General features: G+C 40.3%; 1 protein-coding gene across 23 annotated transcripts in view; it reads left to right on the top strand.

The window, feature by feature from the left end:
- igfn1.4 (immunoglobulin like and fibronectin type III domain containing 1, tandem duplicate 4) overlaps positions 1–20308 on the top strand; it is a 30268-nt gene that overhangs the window by 3049 nt on the left and 6911 nt on the right. For 2 of the 23 annotated variants that reach the window (XM_021570029.3, XM_021570025.3), the window contains exons 2-16: positions 1890–1983; positions 3955–3987; positions 5934–6056; positions 9577–9716; positions 9886–9985; positions 10192–10267; positions 10370–10556; positions 10760–10873; positions 11172–11340; positions 12036–12308; positions 12410–12646; positions 12942–13001; positions 15225–15284; positions 17442–17501; positions 18834–18881. In XM_021570029.3, the coding sequence (XP_021425704.2) occupies positions 1935–1983; positions 3955–3987; positions 5934–6056; positions 9577–9716; positions 9886–9985; positions 10192–10267; positions 10370–10556; positions 10760–10873; positions 11172–11340; positions 12036–12308; positions 12410–12646; positions 12942–13001; positions 15225–15284; positions 17442–17501; positions 18834–18881 (1729 nt within the window). In that variant the 5' untranslated portion in view covers positions 1890–1934. The remainder of the gene's footprint in view (positions 1–1889; positions 1984–3954; positions 3988–5933; positions 6057–9576; positions 9717–9885; positions 9986–10191; positions 10268–10369; positions 10557–10759; positions 10874–11171; positions 11341–12035; positions 12309–12409; positions 12647–12941; positions 13002–15224; positions 15285–17441; positions 17502–18833; positions 18882–20308) is intronic. The other 21 variants (XM_021570030.3, XM_090206348.1, XM_090206353.1 and 18 more) reach the window with 16 other exon arrangements.

The raw sequence follows: 20308 nt of genomic DNA, 5'->3' as shown, positions 1-20308 counted from the left end.
GGATGATCATAGTTTTACATGGCATGTGATGTATCATATGTCAATGTACTGTAACATGCTCTTCTTCGAAAGGCCTCGACTAGGAAACCCTAGAATATCATACATATGTATAACAAGCCGTGTTGAATTTCCTCAGATATTAAATCAAAATCTTCTTTATAGACTACATGTGACAGACCCACCATATGGCCAAGTTTAACATTACCTACATTGTTATGCAGTAAAAGTAGCACTAATAGTTTGAAATCCCAAATAATTTTCAATATTCAAATACACATACAAATAAACCACAAGTTGACTGTACAACAAACTAACAATTAGGCCTGCGTGATGAAAATGTTGTTTCTTGTTTCAATCTATCCACCAATTCTGAAACATTTCAACTTTGACTTGTATCCTTTTCCATGTTTTTTTATAACCTATCCTAACTACAGCAGCCTACTGAGCTCTGTTTTTCATAAATACTGTATAACTTCAATTAAACGCAGCCTCAAATAGCCGCCTGTCCCGTTCAATCGCCGGGGATCGATACACATTTCAGGAAGTAAATGCCTGTTTCAAATAAACACAGGGTCTAAATGAATTGTTTATCGGCACACACTCTCCATGGTGCTGAAGTGTGAAACCCGGGGTGAATGACAGGCAGCTTAGTCTTTCTTTTATTATTCATTTTATACTGTTAATATTGGTCACAATAAACAGTGTGGTAGTCTTTTCAACATTTTATTGTGCAAAAGCTGTGTGCATTAAGGAAATAGACGCACGGCTCAAATAGAAGCCTGTTTCTAATAAGCGCTGGTTGGGATTACCGATTGAAGCAAATAAATGCCAGGGCTATTAATTGAAGTTTTACTGTAAAACCACTTCATGTGAACCCCTTTATATCCATTAGACATCAGAGCCATCAGAGCCTCCAGTCTATCTATTTTGGTATAGCAATACATTCAGCTGTCTTAGAGTAGCAAACCATCTGGGTAATAAAAGCGTCCAGGAGGGTGCTCTTAGTGACATCTACTGCACATTTAACCAATGACATTTTGTATATACTCAATGTAGGAAAATAACTCTCAATATGAGGAAATCAGACCATTTCTAAAATGGACAATCCTATACAGTAACAGTACAGTCTGTCTTTAGAGGTATTAGACTGGGTACACAAGCATTACACATTGTAGATGGTCCATTTGGAAAACTATTCGCACAATGAATTCTCTATGGTTCTCCTGCAGTACGTCTTTAAAAGTCCTACAATGGGTACACACGCATTATACATTACCCTTCAATTTTGAGTCACTACACTCAATTAATACCTTGGTTCTGTGTTTCCCAACGCTGGTCCTCCAGTACCCCCAACAGTATACATTTATATTGTAACCCTGGACAAGCACACCTGATTCAACTTGTCAACTAATCATCAAGCCCTCAATGAGTTGAATGAGGTGTGGTGGTCCAGGGCTACAATAAAACTGTGTACTGTTGAGGGTTGGGAAGACCAGGGTTGGGAAGCAATGCCTTGGTTGATCAGCAGAAAAGGAAGACTTTTAGCAAGCAGTAAAGATATACCGCAGCCTGACAAACTGTCCCAGATGGTCATGTTTCATGTCCTCACCCCACGTGCAACTTAAAAAAACCTTAGATGTTAAATCAATGTCAATGGCAAGTCACGACCTGTAAACCAATGCTCAATCAGAGGAGGCAAAATAAAAGAGAAATGTAGAGAGAATAAAACAAAATACCATTCTTAATGGTCATGGGACAGAAATAACATGGAAATCAAGAGAGAGGGATCATATGCACTGTACTCATTAACTCTCTTAGGTCTTGTGACACCATATTGCTTCCAATGCTCAATCCTATAATAGAATAATCTGTTTCTCTATCTATTAAAGTTGAAGATATTCTGCTGAGTCTACCCAGCAACCAAAACTTCCAAGATGTGGAAAAAGAAAGCAAAGGTCACGGACCAGACGGCCACTGGCCAAGGTATGTAGATAATGTTATCCCCCACATTCTCTGCAGGTGAAGGTCAAGAATACCAGATTAATGGATGCCAGAAAACACTGTCAACAACATCTTCAATCAAGAGTATATAGTCTCTGTTGCTTTACTTGTAGACATTAGCTTAATAATAACATCATCATATAACCACCATCATCCTCCTCATCTTACGACATTTGTGTACTACTACCAGTACATTCTTTCAGTTCCCTGTCTGCAGTACAAAGTTAATCTGATTCCAAAGGGGATGAAGTAGACTACCCACAACAGAATGACAGCGTCAAAGGAATATTGAAGACAACGAAATGACAACAAGACTACTGAACACAGCTCAATGCACCATGCAGCGCAGTAACTTTCATCCATTGAAGAAAAACATCAGCCCGAAAAGCCTAAATCACATTACATAGCTCCTGTTGGCCATTAAGCCTCTGAGCGACAACAGTGAATTATATTATAGTAGAAGACTACAATTGGTTGTCAACTGTGGGACGACATAATCAGGGGAACACATCAATGCAAGGGAACAACACGATTATCTGACACCCTAAAAACGGAAATATAGAGCAGAAGCCCTTTCGGGAAAACTACAAACGCTTCACTCAAATCTGACATCAGAGAAGACATAACAAAGTCCTGAATGTATAGAATGGGGCCTGAACTGTAGAGAGGAATCTCCAAATGAATTGCAGTGAAGGGCACAAATCAATATCAACATCAAGCAAGAAAGATGGCATCCAATGCCTAGAACGTGCATTTATAATGTAGCCTATGTTAATGTGCTCTTTAACGGACCTTCATGAAGCATCCTCTATTGTTCATTGTCATTAACTGTATTCCATTTGGACGCAGTCTTTTTAGTGTTGTATTTCCTTTTTTCCCCTCTTTTGTTGTTATGTGTATTGCAAAGATACAATGCAGTTCGAATGTCTTAATTTCCTAATACTGAGTGTCAGTCCAGTCCATTTTCTATTTTAACAACACCCTACTGATATCTGGATCTATGTGCTCTATGTATCTATGTGCTTCACAATAGCATGTCCAGTCTCAGACGAGTTTGACGAAGGTAGGCAGGGGGAAATGGCGCTTCTGTTCCCTCTCACTGTCGAGGCATGGAGGACGAAAATGCAATGAGTTTGTTATGTACGACAATGTACAGTTTTACGTACGGGGATATGTTCTACTGCATATTCGATCTGATCTAAGCTGTCACTTACACAATGTGTAAGCATGGATCCTCGAGGAGAAGAAATGAACAGTTAAATAAGATTAAAAAAAATGTTAACAAGGTATATTCTAACATCTAATATGTTAGAATATACATACTGTGTTAAGCATGGTCGTGGTTGAGTATTTGGACCGAGATCAATAAAACCACAAGCCAGTTTTAAAGAGAATGAAATGAAATATTGCAGATATGACAGTTGCATTGCAGAATGCATCAATGCAAGAACAAAAAGCAACAATTACCTGACACAGTATAACAGACATTATGGAGAAAGACTATGAAACCCTTCAGTCAAGGGAGATAATGTAGAGAGACATAACACCGCCTGGTCTATGATACATTCTCAGTAGTAGAAAACATGTATGGAACGTGGTCCAATACATGGGAGATACATCTTCAAAACAGTTACAGTTATGGGTAAAAGACAAAACCAACATCAACACAACAAACATCACAAGATGGCTATGATGATCAGCATATGTATGTTGGGAAGTCACCTGTGTTCAACATCAAACGGATTACTGAAACATGTACTGCAGTTGATTGCAGTCTTCGGACGTTTGTTTTGCATTTCCTGTTTTTTTTGTGTGTATATTGTGAAGTGTGTCACAATATCTATGTCTTTTCTAATACTCAAGCCTTAAGCCTCAGTCCAGTCCATTTGGCATTTTTAACAGTACCCTGCTCACATGTGTCCTGTATGTGCTTTCCCAACTTTACATGAGCAGGTCCTGTCTCAGACGGTTTCGAAAAAGAAGGAGGTAGGCAAGGGGAACTCTAAAGGCTTGTTCCCCTCACTGTTACTTCTGAGGCATGAAGAATTCACCTAATATGCAACGGGTTTGTTCTGTTCGATGGCGTACGGTTTTACGTACGTGGATATGTTTTATCGCATATCTGTTGTCACAAATGTATGTACAAGCATGGATGCTCGAGGAGAAGAAATGATCCAAAAATGATTCAATACATTATAACATTAAACATTCTAATAGGTATCTAATATATGTGCGGTTTGATGACGTATGGTTTTACGTACGTGGATGTGTTCTAAGATCATCAAAACATGATTCAATTACTGATAATGTGGAATATTTTAATATGTACAGTACCAGTCAAAAGTTTGGACTCACCTACTCATTCAAGGGTTTCTTTATTTTTACTATTTTCTACTTTGTAAAATAATATTGAAGACATCAAAACTTTGAAATAACACAAATGGAATCATATAGTAAGCAAAAAAGTGTTAAACAAATCCAAATATATCTGAGATTCTTCAAAGTAGCCACCCTTTGCCTTGATGACAGCTTTGCATTCTCTCAACCAGCAGTCTTGAAGGAGTTCCCACACAAGCTGAGCACTTGTTGTCTGCTTTCCCTTCACTCTGCGGTCCAACTCATTCCAAACCATCTCAATAGCATTGAGGTTAGGTAATTGTGGAGGCCAAGTCATCTGATGCAGCACTCAATCACTCTCCTTCTTGTTCAAATAGCCCTTACACAGCCTGTAGGTGTGTTGGGTCGTTGTCCTGTTGAAAAACAAATGGCAGTCTCACTAAGCGCAAACCAGATGGTGTGCCGTATCGCTGCAGAATGCTGTGGTAGCCGTGCTGGTTAAGTGTCCCTTGAATTCAAAATAAATCACAGACAGTGTCACCAGCAAAGCATCCCCACCCCATCACACTTCCTCCTCCGTGCTTCATGGTGGGAACCACACATGCGGAGATCATCCGTTCACCCACTCTGCGTCTCACAAAGACAGTGGTTGGACAGATTTCCACCGGTCTAATGTCCATTGCTCGTTTTTCTTGGACCAAGCAAGTATCTTCTTATTATTGGTGTCCTTTAGTGGTGGTTTATTTGCAGCAATTCAACCATGAAGGCCTGATTCACATAGTCTCCTCTGAACAGCTGATGATGAGATGTGTCTGTTACTTGAAGTCTGTGAAGCAGTTATATGGGCTGCACTCTGAGTTGCATTTAATTCTAATGTTTATCTTTGCTTATTTGAGCTGTTCTGCCATAATATGGACTTGGTCTTTTTCCAAATAGGGCTATCTTCTGTATACCACCCCTACCATGTCACAACAAAACGTATTGGCTGAAACACATTAAGAAGGAAATAAATTCCCCAAATTACCTTTTAACAGGGCACACCTGTTAATTGAAATGCATTCCAGGTGACTACCTCATGAAGCTGGTTGAGAGAATGCCAAGAGTGTGCAAAGCTGTCATCAAGGCAAAGGATGGCTACTTTGAAGAATCTCAAATATAAAATATATTTAGATTTGTTTAAAAAAAATGTGTTTACTACATGATGTGTTATTTCATAGTTTTGATGTCTTCACTGTTATTCTACAATGTATAAAGTAGTAAAAATGAAGAAGACCCTTGACTGAGTAGGTTTGTCCAAACTTTTGACTGGTACTGTATGTTAGAATGTTCATATTGTTTTATAAAGCATGGTTGTCTCGGTTGAATATTATTTGGCTATACATTAGTAAAACCACACAAGGGATGTAAAGGCAGTGGGATTAATGATCGATCATGTGAAATGAGCATTTGATTGAAATGATGATAACGGTCATGTCAAAGGAGAATTACTTCTCAATTAACTCACCTGGTTAAATAGAGATTGCATAAATAAACTAATCAATATAAATGTTGATTACTGTTAAGTTGCTAATAAATCAATAATTTCCTGTTACCAGTTGGGATCAAGAAGAGATCAAAAGTCCCTGGAGTTATGATCACGCAGTATGTGGAGGAAATACCAGATGGGAAAAGCCACCCTGACTTCACCCGCAAGCCCATCGCGTTGACCATTCAGGAGGGTAAGCATGAAAGTCCGTTCATCCTTATTTCCACCACCATGTGGTTCAAACTCCACATCAGCTATCTTTCTCTATCACCACCTGCAGTGCAGGAATAATATTGAATCAATCCCTACTCTAACCCCACGACGATAAATGGTAGAGCGTGTGCCCGTGAAGTTCGTAGCTTTTTAGGCAAAGGTTGCGCACCAATCGTTATTTTAGTTTCTAATTTTTTTGTTTTTTTGTTAACATTAATGTAGATTCAAATTATAATGTGTAATGAGGGAATTATGGGCCGTTGTGTTATCACTTTCAAATTGTAAAATTGTATTTGTCACATGCGCCAAATACAACAGGTAGACCTTATAGTGAAATGCTTAGTTACAAGCCCTTAATTAACCAACAATGCAGTTCAATAAATGAGGTTAAGAAAATATTTCCAAATAAAACATAAAAAAATGTACACAATAAAATAACAATAATGAGGTTATATAGAGAGGGTACCAGTATCGAGTCAATGTGTGGGGGAACAGGTTAGTCGAGGTAATTTTTACATGTAGGTAAGGGTAATGCATAAATAATAAACAGGGAGTAGCAGCAGTGTAAAGTGTAAATAGTCTGTGTGGCCATTTGATTAATTGTTCAGCAGTCTTATGGTTTTGGGGTAGAAGTTGTTAAAGAGCCTTTTGGTCCTAGACTGGGTGCTCCCGTATCACTTGCCATGCTGTCTATGATGTACAGGGCCATACGCACTACACTCTGTAGAGCCTTACGGTCGGATGTGTCATGCCCTGACCATAGAGAGATTTTTATTTTCTATGTTGGTTAGGGCGGGGTGTGACTAAGGTGGGTCATCTTGGTAATTATATTTCTATGTTGGCCTGGTATGATTCCCAATCAGAGGCAGCTGTTTATCGTTGTCTCTGATTGGGGATCATATTTAGGCAGCCATTTCCCCTTTGTGTTTTGTGAGATCTTGACTTTGTATAGTTGCCTGTGAGAACTATAGCAGCTTCACGTTTCATTTTGTGCATTTATTGTTTTCTTTAAGTTTCACTTCATAATAAAGAGGATGGAACCATACCACGCTGCATCTTGGTCCACTCATTATGACGAAGATCCGCCCAAAAACGGACCAAGCAGCGTGCCCAGGAGGAAAGCCAGGAGTGGAGGACATCCTGGACGTGGGATGAGATTATGGCAGAAGACAGAAGCCTGCCATGGAAGCAAGCGGAGGTAGCGAGGGAAGGACGACGACGAAGCCAAGGTTCGCGGCCACGATGCAAACCCAAAAGATGGAGTGGTCGGCGACACTGAGGGGTGAGTCAGAGACCGAGGAGGAATATTGGGACAGATTGAGCGAGGAGTGGGTGGCGAAAGTTGAGGGGAGTGAACCAGAGCCAACTCCCCGTACTCACCGTGGGGAGAGTGTGACCGGTCAGGCGTCATGTTTTGCAGCGATACGCACTGTGTCTCCAGAGCACATTCACAGCCCGGTGCGTTCTGTGCCAGCTCCTCGCACTTGTTGTGCTAAAGTGGGTATCTGTCCAGGCGGATTGTGCCGGCTCAATGCGGCTGGTCTCCAGTGCGCCTCCTCGGCCTAGGATATCCTGCGCCGGCTCTACGCGCTGTATCCCCAGTGCACCTTCACAGCCTAGTGCGTCCTGTGCCAGCTTCCCAAACTTGCCGTGCGAAAGTGGTAATTTGTCCAGGACGCATTGTAACAGCTCTACACTCCAGACCTCCAGTGCGCCTCCACAGTCCTGTACGTCCTGTGCCTCCCCGCACTCGCCCTGAGGTGCATGTCACCAGCCCGGTGCCACCTGTACTGGTCCCACACATCAGGCCTCCAGTGCGCCTCCTCAGTCCAGTACGTCCTGTGCTTGCTCCTCGCACTCGCCCTGAAGTGCATGTCACCAGCCCGGTGCCACCTGTACCGGCCCCACGCATCAGGCCTCCAGTGCACCTCTTCAGTCCAGTATGTCCTGTGCCTGCTCCTTGTGCTCGTCCTGAGGTACCACCAGTGCCGGCCTCACGCACCAAGCTTCCAGCGACAGTTCCCAGTCCAGAGCTTCCGGCGACAGTTCCCGGTCCAGTGCTTCCGGCGACAGTTCCCGGTCCAGAGCTTCCGGCGACAGTTCCCGGTCCAGAGCCTCCGGCGACGGTTCCCGGTCCAGAGCCTCCAGCGACGGTCGGCGGTCCAGAGCCTCCGGCGACGGTGTGCGGTCCAGAGCCTCCGGCGACGGTCTGCGGTCCAAAGCCTCCGGTGGGGGTTCTCAGTCCAGAGCCTCCTGCGAGGCATATTTAGGCAGCCATTCCCCCTTTGTGTTTTGTGGGATCTTGACTTTGTATAGTTGCCTGTGAGAACTATAGCAACTCACGTTTCATTTTGCATTTATTGTTTTCTTTGAGTTTCACTTCATAATAAAGAGGATGGAACCATACCATGCTGCATCTTGGTCCACTCATTATAACGATTTTGACAGGATGACGAGCAGTGCCATACAAGGTGGTGATGCTCTCGAAGGTGCAGCTATATAACTTTTTGATCCATGCCAAATATTTTCAGTCTCCTGAGGGGGAAAAGGTGTTGTCGTGCCCTCTTCACAACTGTCTTGCTGTGTTTGGCACTCAATAGTTTGTTGGTGATGTCGACACTAAGGAACTTGAAACTCTCTAACCGCTCCACTACAGCCCCGTTGATGTTAATTTCAAAGCACTTCATGGCTAACAATGTGAGTGCCACGGGGCGATAATAATTTCATCAGGTTACCTTCACTTTTGGGCATAGGGACTTTGGTGGTCTGCTTGAAACATGTAGGTATTACAGACTCAGTCAGGGAAAGGTTGAAAAGAAGATACGTCCTGGTAATCCGTCTTTCCCCGTGGCTTTGTGAATGTTGACCTGTTTAAAAATCTTGCTCAAATCGTGATCGAGAGCGTGATCACACAGTTGTCCGGAACAGCTGATTCTCTCATGCATGCTTCAGTGTTGCTTGCCCCGAAGAGAGCATCAAAGGCATTTAGCCTGTCTGGTAGTCTCGTGGCACTGAGCAGCTCGCGGCTAAGTTTCCCTTTGTAGTCCGTAATAGTTTGCTACCCCTGCCACATCTGACGAGCATCAGAGCCGGTGTAGTAGGATTCAATCTTAGTACTGTATTGACACTTTGCCTGTTTTGAAATTATAGGCTACCTGTTTTAGGTGTTAATGGTTTTCGGGCAGTCATTTTGAAGACGCCTATGTCCCTCTGATGGGAGTCAACATGTTGTTGCTAAGGAGCTCTGCCAGGTATAAGAGAGTATTTGTGTGTTTGCGTTTGTAGCCTACTTAAGTCGAGTTATTATAGTATCGTCCAAGTATGATGACCAAGTATTTTTGCTAAAATATGTAGAGAACATGTATACAGTTAATAACCAACATTTCTATTTGTGCCTCTCTCAAGATGTCTTGAATAATTCAAATTAATAAACTTGAATAAACTACGTTGCCTCTGTACTAAATTGCTTCCTGTTTGCACTTAACTTTCTTGTTCATCAGGTAAATTCGCCTTCTTCAAAGCCCTGGTTATTGGAGATCCAGAACCAACCGTGACATGGGGCAGAAATAATGGAGATGTGTCAGATACATCAAAATATGTGACAAAATATGACACTGCTACACGTGAGCACTTATTTGAGGCAAGTAAGAACAATAACCACATTATATGGCTGCACAATAATGTGAAAATACATTGTAAAAACATTTATGAAATATGAAATCAATCACTCATTTTGTTCAAATAATGATTGGATGCAGGCTGGAGCTCTTTACTGGACTTCATACCAAGTGTGTTTGTTTTTTCAACAGATGGCCAATGTAAAACCAGAACAAGCAGACACCTACAAATGCTTTGCAGCTAATGAGTTTGGAAGAGCAGTGGTCACAGTGGTCCTCAATGTTATTGAAGGTAAGAGGCCAGATGAAAATGTTTTCTGTGGAAAGAGGGGTAGTGTTAATTTGAGGTTAGCACTTTTTTCACATTATTTCTAACCAAAAATCAAATAAGAATAAATTTATTGATTAAACAAAGTCCGGACATGATTATGCCAATGTATGTACTTGTTCAAGTCTTTACAATAGACTAGCTCAAAATATAATATTTCTATCTTTCAGTTGGGTTCAAGAAAGCACAAGCCGACTCACAGGTGCAACCTGTTGCAGATTTTAAATCTGTACTGAAGAGAAAAAGGTATTGCCATGGTTTAACAGTAACAACTGTGTATGCTTAATTTAAACTTTTATTAACTGTAAACATAAGATATGACAATATTTTTTGTTGTTATCATAATAGTAAAATTCGTCCCAAAATGGAAAAGAAAGAAGATGGAGAAATAGATCCAAAGTTTTGGGAACTCTTGATAAGTGCTGACAAGAAAGACTATGAGAGCCTCATGTTGGAGTTTGGAGTCACTGACTTCCGCTTTATGCTGAAGACACTGAATGAGATGAAGAAGGAAAGAGAGGAAGAGCAAGCACAGGTTTGCCTGTTATAATGCCATTGTTATTCACAGTAAACCTATCAATATCACAAGCTTATATTCCTGAGATCATAGAGTTCAGGGGGCTGAGTAAATCTCGATACTAAAGTAGTGGTCATTTTTTCATTTGTATACACATTTCATCCATACAATGTCGTTTCTCAGTATAATTCATTGTTTTTTTCATGTTTACTTTTATTCAGTTCATTGAAAACCTAGCTAACCTGAAACCCATTGAAGTTGGACCCGATGGCTGTGCAACCTTTACACTAGACATGGATCTCATTGAACAAAGCAGCAGGATATTCCTCTACAAGGTTAGACTCATCGACAGTGGAAGAAGGTTGTACATACAGATGTAGGATCTTAATTTCATTTTTAGTCAATCTATCTACGTAACTTGTGTGAATCTATCACAATGTAAGTTGCTACCATAGTTCATTTTCTGTTGGTGAATGAAAGCTACCAATGACGTAGTATGCAACTTGACGTTCTGTCGTTCATGTGACTTAAAGTTGCAGTAAAATCCACAGTAAAAGACTTGGCAAAGACAGCACAGTTCTGTTGCTGATGACAGTTGTTCATTCCACTGTGTTTTCCCAATTCTCCCCACAGGATGGAGTGATGATTCCATACAGCAAGGAGTTGGGAGATACAATCAAACACAGCCTAAAGATAGTGGGCCGAAAGTATCAGTTCAGCATAAGGGATCTGTTTCCTGATGACGCTGGGCTCTACCAGGTGGATGTTGAGGATGTAAATGTATTCTCCACCGATTTTAAGAGTAAGTTCAGCAATACACTCTTAGATAAGAGGGTCATTTGGCTGTCCCCATAGGAGAACTCTTTTTTTTGTAGAAACCTCTGTAGAAAGGGTTATATATCAAACCCAAAAGGGTTCTACCTGGAACCAAAAAGGGTTCTTCAAAGGGTTGTCCTATTACGACAGCCGAATGACCCTATACGTTTCTAGATACAGTGGCGATTTTAGCGTGTAGAGCTTGGGGCAAACCAAAAAACTAAATTTGGGATACATGCCAGCAAATACACTACACAACGCAACACTAAACAATACTATAATTGCACTATAACGGTGACAAACACACAGCACCCCCCCCCCCAAACAAAAAAGCACAATAGTGAAAAACGTGTAGCTCAAAACAGGTGCCCTGAATGACGGGTTGCTACTGTCTAGATAGCACCTTTTTTTCTAAGAGTGTATCCATCCACACACCTTACGTCAATTTTCCGAGAGTTGTGTAGAGTAATAACAATGAATGATTATTTTGCAAGCATCGTATGTTCAATCATTTAATATTTGTATACAGACATTGTCTAAATGAGAATGGGTTTAAGTGTATCTAAAATATTATTGAAATCTATAAAAATACACAGGAAGGGAGAATGTCTGCCATGCATGTTTAGTTATTAATAAACTGGGTACTAGATTGCTCGCTTATCAATGACGTGTCTTTTTCAGTTCCCATGGTGGACTTCCTGGTCAAGATTCAGGAGTGTAAGGCCATGGAGAGAGAGGATGCTGTGTTTGAGTGTGTCCTGTCACAGCCCTTCGGCAAGATCATGTGGGTTGGCAAGAACTTACCATTGGAGGCAGGGGATAAATATGATATTGAGGTTTCAGAAGACAAGCTCATCCACAGACTAATCATTAAAGACGTTGCTATGGTGGATAAAGGCATCTATGCCGCTGTGGCAGGAATCAAATCTTGCAATGCCTTTCTTGTTGTTGAAGGTAAGATGATGTACTGCACCAGTACCATTTCGCTGTCATTCCACTTCATGTTGCCTCCATGTGTGACCCACTCAATCTCTCCGGTCATGTCTTTGGTCCAGCCGACAAGGGTGAACTCGGCAAAAAGAAACAACGTAAAACGACAAGGGCAGGAGGAGCTGGAGTTGACCTGACGGCGATTGCCCAAGAGCAGGCAGTTAAAAACACGGCAGACAGAGAGGTGCTGATGGAGAAGGTGAAAGCAATCAAGAACGAGAGAGCGGCTAATGCCACTACAGCACCTGATACTTCAGCTGAAGCTAAAGCTAAAGTTAAGGGGGTAGATAATTCCCAAACAGGTAAGGATGACAGAGATCCATCTGAATCTTATTCCAGGTCATATTGTAGAACAAAATCTTAAAATTCTCTTTTCAGTATTTGCTATTATCCATACATAATACACGGACATGCACGCTAGAGTATGTGGTGCTGTCTGAACTCTATCCTGATCATTACTATTATCTCATTCCAGATCATGTTGTAGTTCATTGCTGTTTAACCTGAAGTATCATATAGCATATTTGGCATGGAACATATAATTTAAAATGCATTCTGACAGTCATTGACTAGTTGTGATGTTGGTTAAAACTGTAGGAGCTACAAAACAGGGACCGGCAGTAAAAGGGTCTGACCATAAATCCGTGGATAATGAGGGTAAGATATTATGAGGAATGTGTTTACCTCTGCATGGATACCATGTTAAATATGGAAGCCATTTGAGACATAATGGCTTTGACAGTCTGTGTGTTTTACTCATGATTGAGGATCTTGTTTGTTGACTCCATAGATACATAGTCTCTAAACTTCACAGCACTCCAAAACAATTGACACCTTATTGCGATTTGTAGACTAGACCAGTGTCTCTCAACCTCCAACCTCCGGTCCACGGACTGCCATGTTGCTGACCGGTTCCTATGATGTTTCACTGTGAATGATTCCATCAGCTCTAAAGTGCTAGTTTGAAAAAAAGTGGTATTTTAAGGAGGAAGGACCACAGCTTACTGGGTTGAGAGGTTGAGAAACACTGCACTTGATTTTGGGTTTACCTTCATGATCAGCCAACAATGTCTCATTGTTGAGATCACGTCAATGTATTTGGTTTGTTGTATTACACCTTGATTCATAGTGTAATTCATTCAGTGTGTTTGCTTGACTTTATAATTGAGTTTTGTTCTGTGTTTACTAGTCCGTTTCTGCTGCTTGGTTCTCATCCTTTATGCCGTTATTGTGACTGCTAATCATCACAAGCATACTCAGGGATTGTAATGCAATGTGTAACACTCACATTAGATTGCAGAATGAACACAGACGTTGTGCTTCCTAAAATGTGCTTTTGTTTTGTATCATATTGAATCATCTATGTCAGGGAAGGGCAACTTTGATGTGTGTGGGGGCTACAAAAAAACTGAACTCATCACGAGGGGCCGCAGTGGCTCGTGGGTCTGCATACCCACCCACACACCTTGTGAGTGAAATGTTATAGCTGCCCCTCGTGACAGCGAAGAGAAAGAAATCAGTTCTAAAGTTCATTTCCTGCAATTCTGAACATGTTGCCATATAGAGAGAAGTCAAATGTTTGTATTTTTTTATATGACAACTGACGATCAATGGGCCCCACCCTGTTCGGTAATTCGACCGTGCATGCTGCAAGTTCAGATAGTTGGCCGCTAAACTAATTTACCAATCTAAAATTGTTTCACTGAGATGGGCAAATTGAGTGACTGCTGATGCACAACCAAATTTTCGAAATTCAACTTGTGTATTCTATTATTCTGACTCGCAATAGTAAATTGAGACCCCGACTGAGTTCCCCCAAAAATGTTAATATATGTTTTTGTATTTATTATTATTGGTCCGTGGAAATACAAAAAGGGGGCCATGCACCTCCGCGGGCCAACAGTTTCCCATCCCTGATCTGTACATTTTACGCTTATACTTTTAGTGTCATGCTTTCTTCAGTAGGCCCTGCTGTCGCCCTCATGAGAACATTTAATGTTGTTAACAAAAAAGACTGGATTTTCGGACACTTTATTCAACACATCTTAAGTGCAATTGACGACACGTCATTGGTCAATTTTAATGCACACATCAATAACATTTTGTCAAATCTAAGTGTTATTCTAGTGGGTAATCATTGTTGATTTTAGTTAGTTAATATTATACATTTTTCCTGTTGAAGGTAAGTATGTGCAACAATAATATAAATGAAACAATTAGAATCCATGCACTGGAGCAAAAGCTTAAGCTAAGGTCTAAGAGGCTTCCCAAACAGCTAAGGACACTGATCGCTAGTATAACAGATGACAAGAATACACATTCCAGCTGACTGAATAAAGTTAGCTGGAGAAGGCTTTTTGACGTCCTTCAGACGGCTGTTATCATAAGATCTAAATCAATAGTAATCAGTTTTTTTGAGTGTTGGCCATCTTGATTTGTTAAAGTTGGAATACTGATGGGCGACAGCACCCAAAGTTGAGCATATCAGATTTTTTATTCAAAGTGAATTTCAACGTAAAAGTTTTCTCACCGTGACTGAAGCATAACTGTCTTAGAGATTATTATTATGAATTTTATTATGATATTTGGCTCATAGGTTGATGCTTTAAATGTGCAATAGGTAAGTTGTCTCCTCAACAAAATCTTAAATTCTCTTTTCAGTATTTGCTATTATCCATGTACAAGACATGGACATGCATGCTAGAGTAGTCGATTCTGTCTGAACTCTATCCTGATCATAACTATTTTCTCCATCCAGGTCATGTTGTAGTTCATTGCTATTTACCCTGAAGTATCATATAGCATATTTGGCATGGAACATATAATTTAAAATGCATTCTGACAGTCATTGACTAGTTGTGATGTTGGTTAAAACTGTAGGAGCTACAAAACAGGGACCGGCAGTAAAAGGGTCTGACCATAAATCCGTGGATAATGAGGGTAAGATATTATGAGGAATGTGTTTACCTCCGCATGGATACCATGTCAAATATGGAAGCCATTTGAGACATAATGGCTTTGACAGTCTGTGTGTTTTACTCATGATTGAGGATCTTGTTTGTCGACTCCATAGATACATAGTCTCTAAACTTCACAGCACATCAAAACAACTGATACCTTATTGCGGTTTGTAGACTAGACCAGTGTCTCTCAACCTCCAACCTCTGGTCCATGGACTGGCATGTTGCTGACCGGTTCCTAGGATGTTTCACTGTGAATGATTCCATCAGCTCTAAAGTGCTAGTTTGAATAAAGTGGTATTTTAAGGGGGAAGGACCACAGCTTACTGGGTTGAGAGGTTGAGAAACACTGCACTTGATTTTGGGTTTACCTTCATGATCAGCCAACAATGTCTCATTGTTGAGATCACGTCAATGTATTTGGTTTGTTGTATTACACCTTGATTCATAGTGTAATTCATTCAGTGTGTTTGCTTGACTTTATAGTTTTGTTCTATGTGTTTACTAGTCTGTTTCTGCTGCTTGGTTCTCATCCTTTATGCCATTATTGTGACTCCTAATCATCACAAGCATATCCAGGGATTGTAATGCAATGTGAAACACTCACATTACATTGCAGAATGAACACAGACACTGTGCTTTCTAAAACGTGCTTTCTATTACGTGTTTTGTATCATATTGCTTCATCTATGTCAGGGAAGGGCAACTTTGTTGTGTGTGGGGGCTACAAAAAATGGAACTCATCATTAACGGCCGCAGTGGCTCGTGGGTCTGCGTACCACCCCCTACCCACCTCTCTTCCCCCACACAGGTTGCGAGCAAAACGTTTTAGCTGCCCCTCGTGACAGCGAAGAGAAAAAAATAACATTTTTGAAGTTAATTTTCTGCAATTCTGAACCTGTTGCCATAAGGAGGAATCAAATGTTTGCATGTATTTATATGATAACTGATTATCAATGGGCCCCACCCTGTTTGGTAATTTGACCGTGCTTGCTACAATTTTAGATAGGTGGCCGCTAAACTAATTTACCAATCTAAAAAAAAAAATGCTGACATGGGCAAATTGAGTGACTGCTGATGCACAACCAAATTTTTGAAATTCAACTTGTGTATTCTATTATTCTGACTCTCAACACTAAGTTGAGACCCCGACTGAGTTCCCCTAAAAATATATATTTTTGTATTTATTATTATTGGTCCGTGGAAATACAAAAAGGGGGCCATGCGCCTCGGCGGGCCGACAGTTTCCCAACCCTGATCTGTATATTTTACGCTTATACTTTTAGTGTCATGCTTTCGTCAGTAGGCCCTGCTGTCGCCCTCATGAAAACATTTAAAGTTGTTTACACAATATACTGTTTTTCTGACACTTTATTCAACACATCTTAAGTGCAATTGAAGACACGTCATTGGTAAATTTGAATGTTCTCATCTATAACAGTTTGTCAAATTTAAATGTTATTCTACTTGGTTATCTTTGCAGATTCTAGTTAGTTAATGTTATTATTTTTTCCTGTTGAAGGTAAGTATGTGCAACAATAATATAAATGAAACAATTAGAATCCATGCACTGGAGCAAAAGCTTAAGCTAAGGTCTAAGAGGCTTCCCAAACAGCTAAGGACACTGATAGCTAGTATAACAGATGACAAGAACACACATTCCAGCTGACTGAATAAAGTTAGCTGGAGAAGGCTTTTTGACGTCCTTCAGACGGCTGTTATCATAAGATCTAAATCAATAGTAATCAGTTTTTTTGAGTGTTGGCCATCTTGATTTGTTAAAGTTGGATTACTGATGGGCGACAGCACCCAAAGTTGAGCATGACAGATCTTTTTTCAAAGTGAATTTCAACGTAAACGTTTGCTCACCATGACTGAAGCGTAACTGTCATAGAGATTATTATTAATAGTATTATTATACTTGGCTCATACGTTGATGTTTTAAATGTGCAATATGTAACTTGTCTCTACAACGCAATCTTTAATTGTCTTTTCAGTATTTGCTATTATCCAAGGTCATGTTGTAGTTCATTGCTGTTTAACCTGAAGTATCATATAGCATATTTGGCATGGAACATATAATTTAAAATGCATTCTGACAGTCATTGACTAGTTGTGATGTTGGTTAAAACTGTAGGAGCTACAAAACAGGGACCGGCAGTAAAAGGGTCTGACCATAAATCTGTGGATAATGAGGGTAAGATATTATGAGGAATGTGTTTACCTCCGCATGGATACCATGCTAAATATGGAAGCCATTTGAGACATAATGGCTTTGACAGTCTGTGTGTTTTATTCATGATTGAGGATCTTGTTTGTCCACTCTAAAGATACATGGTCTCTAACTTCACAGCACTTCAAAACAATTGATACCTTATTGCGGTTTGTAGACTAGACCAGTGTCTCTCAACCTCCAAGCTCTGGTCCATGGACTGGCATGTTGCTGACCGGTTCCTAGGATGTTTCACTGTGAATGATTCCATCAGCTCTAAAGTGCTAGTTTGAATAAAGTGGTATTTTAAGGGGGAAGGACCACAGCTTGAGAGGTTGAGAAACACTGCACTTGATTTTGGGTTTACCTTCATGATAAGCCAACAATGTCCCATTGTTGAGATCACGTCAATGTTTTTGGTTTGTTGTATTACACCTTGATTCATAGTGTAATTCATTCAGTGTGGTTGCTTGACTTTATAATTTAGTTTTGTTCTATGTGTTTACTAGTCTGTTTCTGCTGCTTGGTTCTCATCCTTTATGCCGTTATTGTGACTACTGTGTAACACTCACAGTACATTGTAGAATGAACACAGACACTGCTTTCTAAAATGTGCTTTCTATTTACCAGTCAAAACTAATTTAGCTGACATGGGCTAATTGAGTGGCTACTGACACACATCCACATTTCAAAAATGCAACTTGAGTATTCTATTATTCTAACTCAACAGTAGATTGAGGCCTCGACTGAGTTACACCCCCCCTCTAAAAAAAATGTCTATTTTTGGGGGTATTTATTCTTGTTGGTCCGTGGGCCTTCAAAAAGAAGCTATGCGCCCCCCAGGTTACCAGTTGCCCATCCCTAATCTATGTGTATTTTACACTTCTACTTTTAGTGTCATGCTTTTGACAGTAGGCCCTGCTGTCGCCCTCGTGAAAACATTTAAAGTTGTAAACACAAAATACTGTATTTTCTGATACTTTATTCATCTTAAGTGCAATTGACACATCATTGGTCAATTGTAATTCACTCATCTACGGTATAACAGTTTGTAAAATCTAAGTGGTATTCTAGTGGGTGTTCTTAGTTAGTCGTACTTAGTTAATATTACTGAATTTACTGAACTCCTGATGAAGGTAAGTATGCAACAATAATATATACGAAACAATTGTAATCCTATTTGCAGATGGGGAAGAATGCTGTATTGTTTTCATGTTAGCTAAGTTTTAGACACAAATGTTTTGCTGAGTAAATGAAAGGATTTAAACATATCAGTTATAAATGGAACCCCTATTAACTAGTTATAACCACCGGTAGGGGATTTCGATGGATCTGGAGAAGGTGATGGAGGTAGTGGTAACAGTGGTAAGAGATACTGAGAATTGCATTGACCCAATAACCTTAAGAGTTGTATTAGTGCTCAATTTAACTCTCAATTTTTGTGATGTACTGCTTCATTACTTAACAATGTAATTTTACCAAAATCTAGAAATGAATAGCATTAACTCCATTTTTAGCATTAACTCCACCAGTTGGTCAAAATGTAAAATAACATAATCCTACATTTGAGTTGTTTTAACCCCATTTTATCTGATAGCTCAACCTGAGTGTCTACATACAGTGCATTTGGAAAGTACTTCGACCCCTTGACTTTATCCACATGTTACCTTACAGCGTAATTCTAAAGTGGATTAAATCGTTTTTCCCCCCCCTCATCAATCTACACACAATATCCCATAATGACGAAGCAAAAACAGTTTTTTAGACATTTTGGCAAATGTATATAAAAAAAACTGAAATATCACATTTACATAAGTATTCAAACCTTATACTCAGTACTTTGTTGAAGCACCTTTGGCAGTTATTACAGCCTTGAGTCTTCTTGGGTATGACTCTACAAGCTTGGCACAACTATATTTGGGAAGTTTCTCCCAATCGTCATAGCAGATCCTCTCAAGCTCTGTCAGGTTGGATGTGGAGCATCACTGCACAGCTATTTTCAGGCCTCTGCAGAGATTTTCCATAGGGTTAAAGTCTGGGCTTTGGCTGGAACACTCAAGGACATTCATGTGCCTTTTACTGAGGATTGGCTTCCATCTGCCCACTCTACCATAAAGGTGGAATGCTGTTGTTCTTCTGGAAGGTTCTCATATCTCCACAGAGGAACTCTGGAGTGCTGTCAGAGTGACCATCGGATTCTTGGTCACCTCCCTGACCAAGGACCTTCTCCCCCGATTGCTCAGTTTGGCATGGTGGCCAGCTCCAGTCTTGGTGGTTTCAAACTTCTTCCATTTAAGAATGATGGAGGCCACTGTGTTCTTGGGGACCTTCAATGCTGCAGAAATGTGTTGGTACCCTTCCTCAGATCTGTGTCTAGACACAATCCTGTCTCGGAGCTCTAAGGACAATTCCTTCAACCTCATGGCTTGGTTTTTGCTCTGACATGCACTGTCAACAGTGGGACCTTATATAGACAGATGTGTGCCTTTCCAAATCATGTCCAATCAATTGAATTTACCACGGGTGGACTCCAATCAAGTTGTAGAGACATCTCAAGGATGATCCATGGAAACAGGGTGGACCTGAGCTCAATTTTGTGTCTCATAGCAAAAGGTCTGAATAGTTAGGTAAATAGGGTATTTCTGTTTTTTTTATTTTTAATACATTTGAAAGCATTTCTGAAAAACAGTTTTCACTTTGTCGTTATGGGGTATGGTGTGTAGATTGATGAGGATTTTTTAAATCCATTTCAGAATATTTCTTTAACATAACATAATGTGGAAAAAGTTTCC

Source organism: Oncorhynchus mykiss, chromosome 17 (genome assembly GCF_057628025.1).
Source record: "Oncorhynchus mykiss isolate SJ-2025 chromosome 17, ASM5762802v1, whole genome shotgun sequence".
In the NCBI taxonomy this organism is placed as follows: domain Eukaryota; kingdom Metazoa; phylum Chordata; class Actinopteri; order Salmoniformes; family Salmonidae; genus Oncorhynchus; species Oncorhynchus mykiss.
This window is presented reverse-complemented; position numbering and strand designations above follow the sequence as displayed.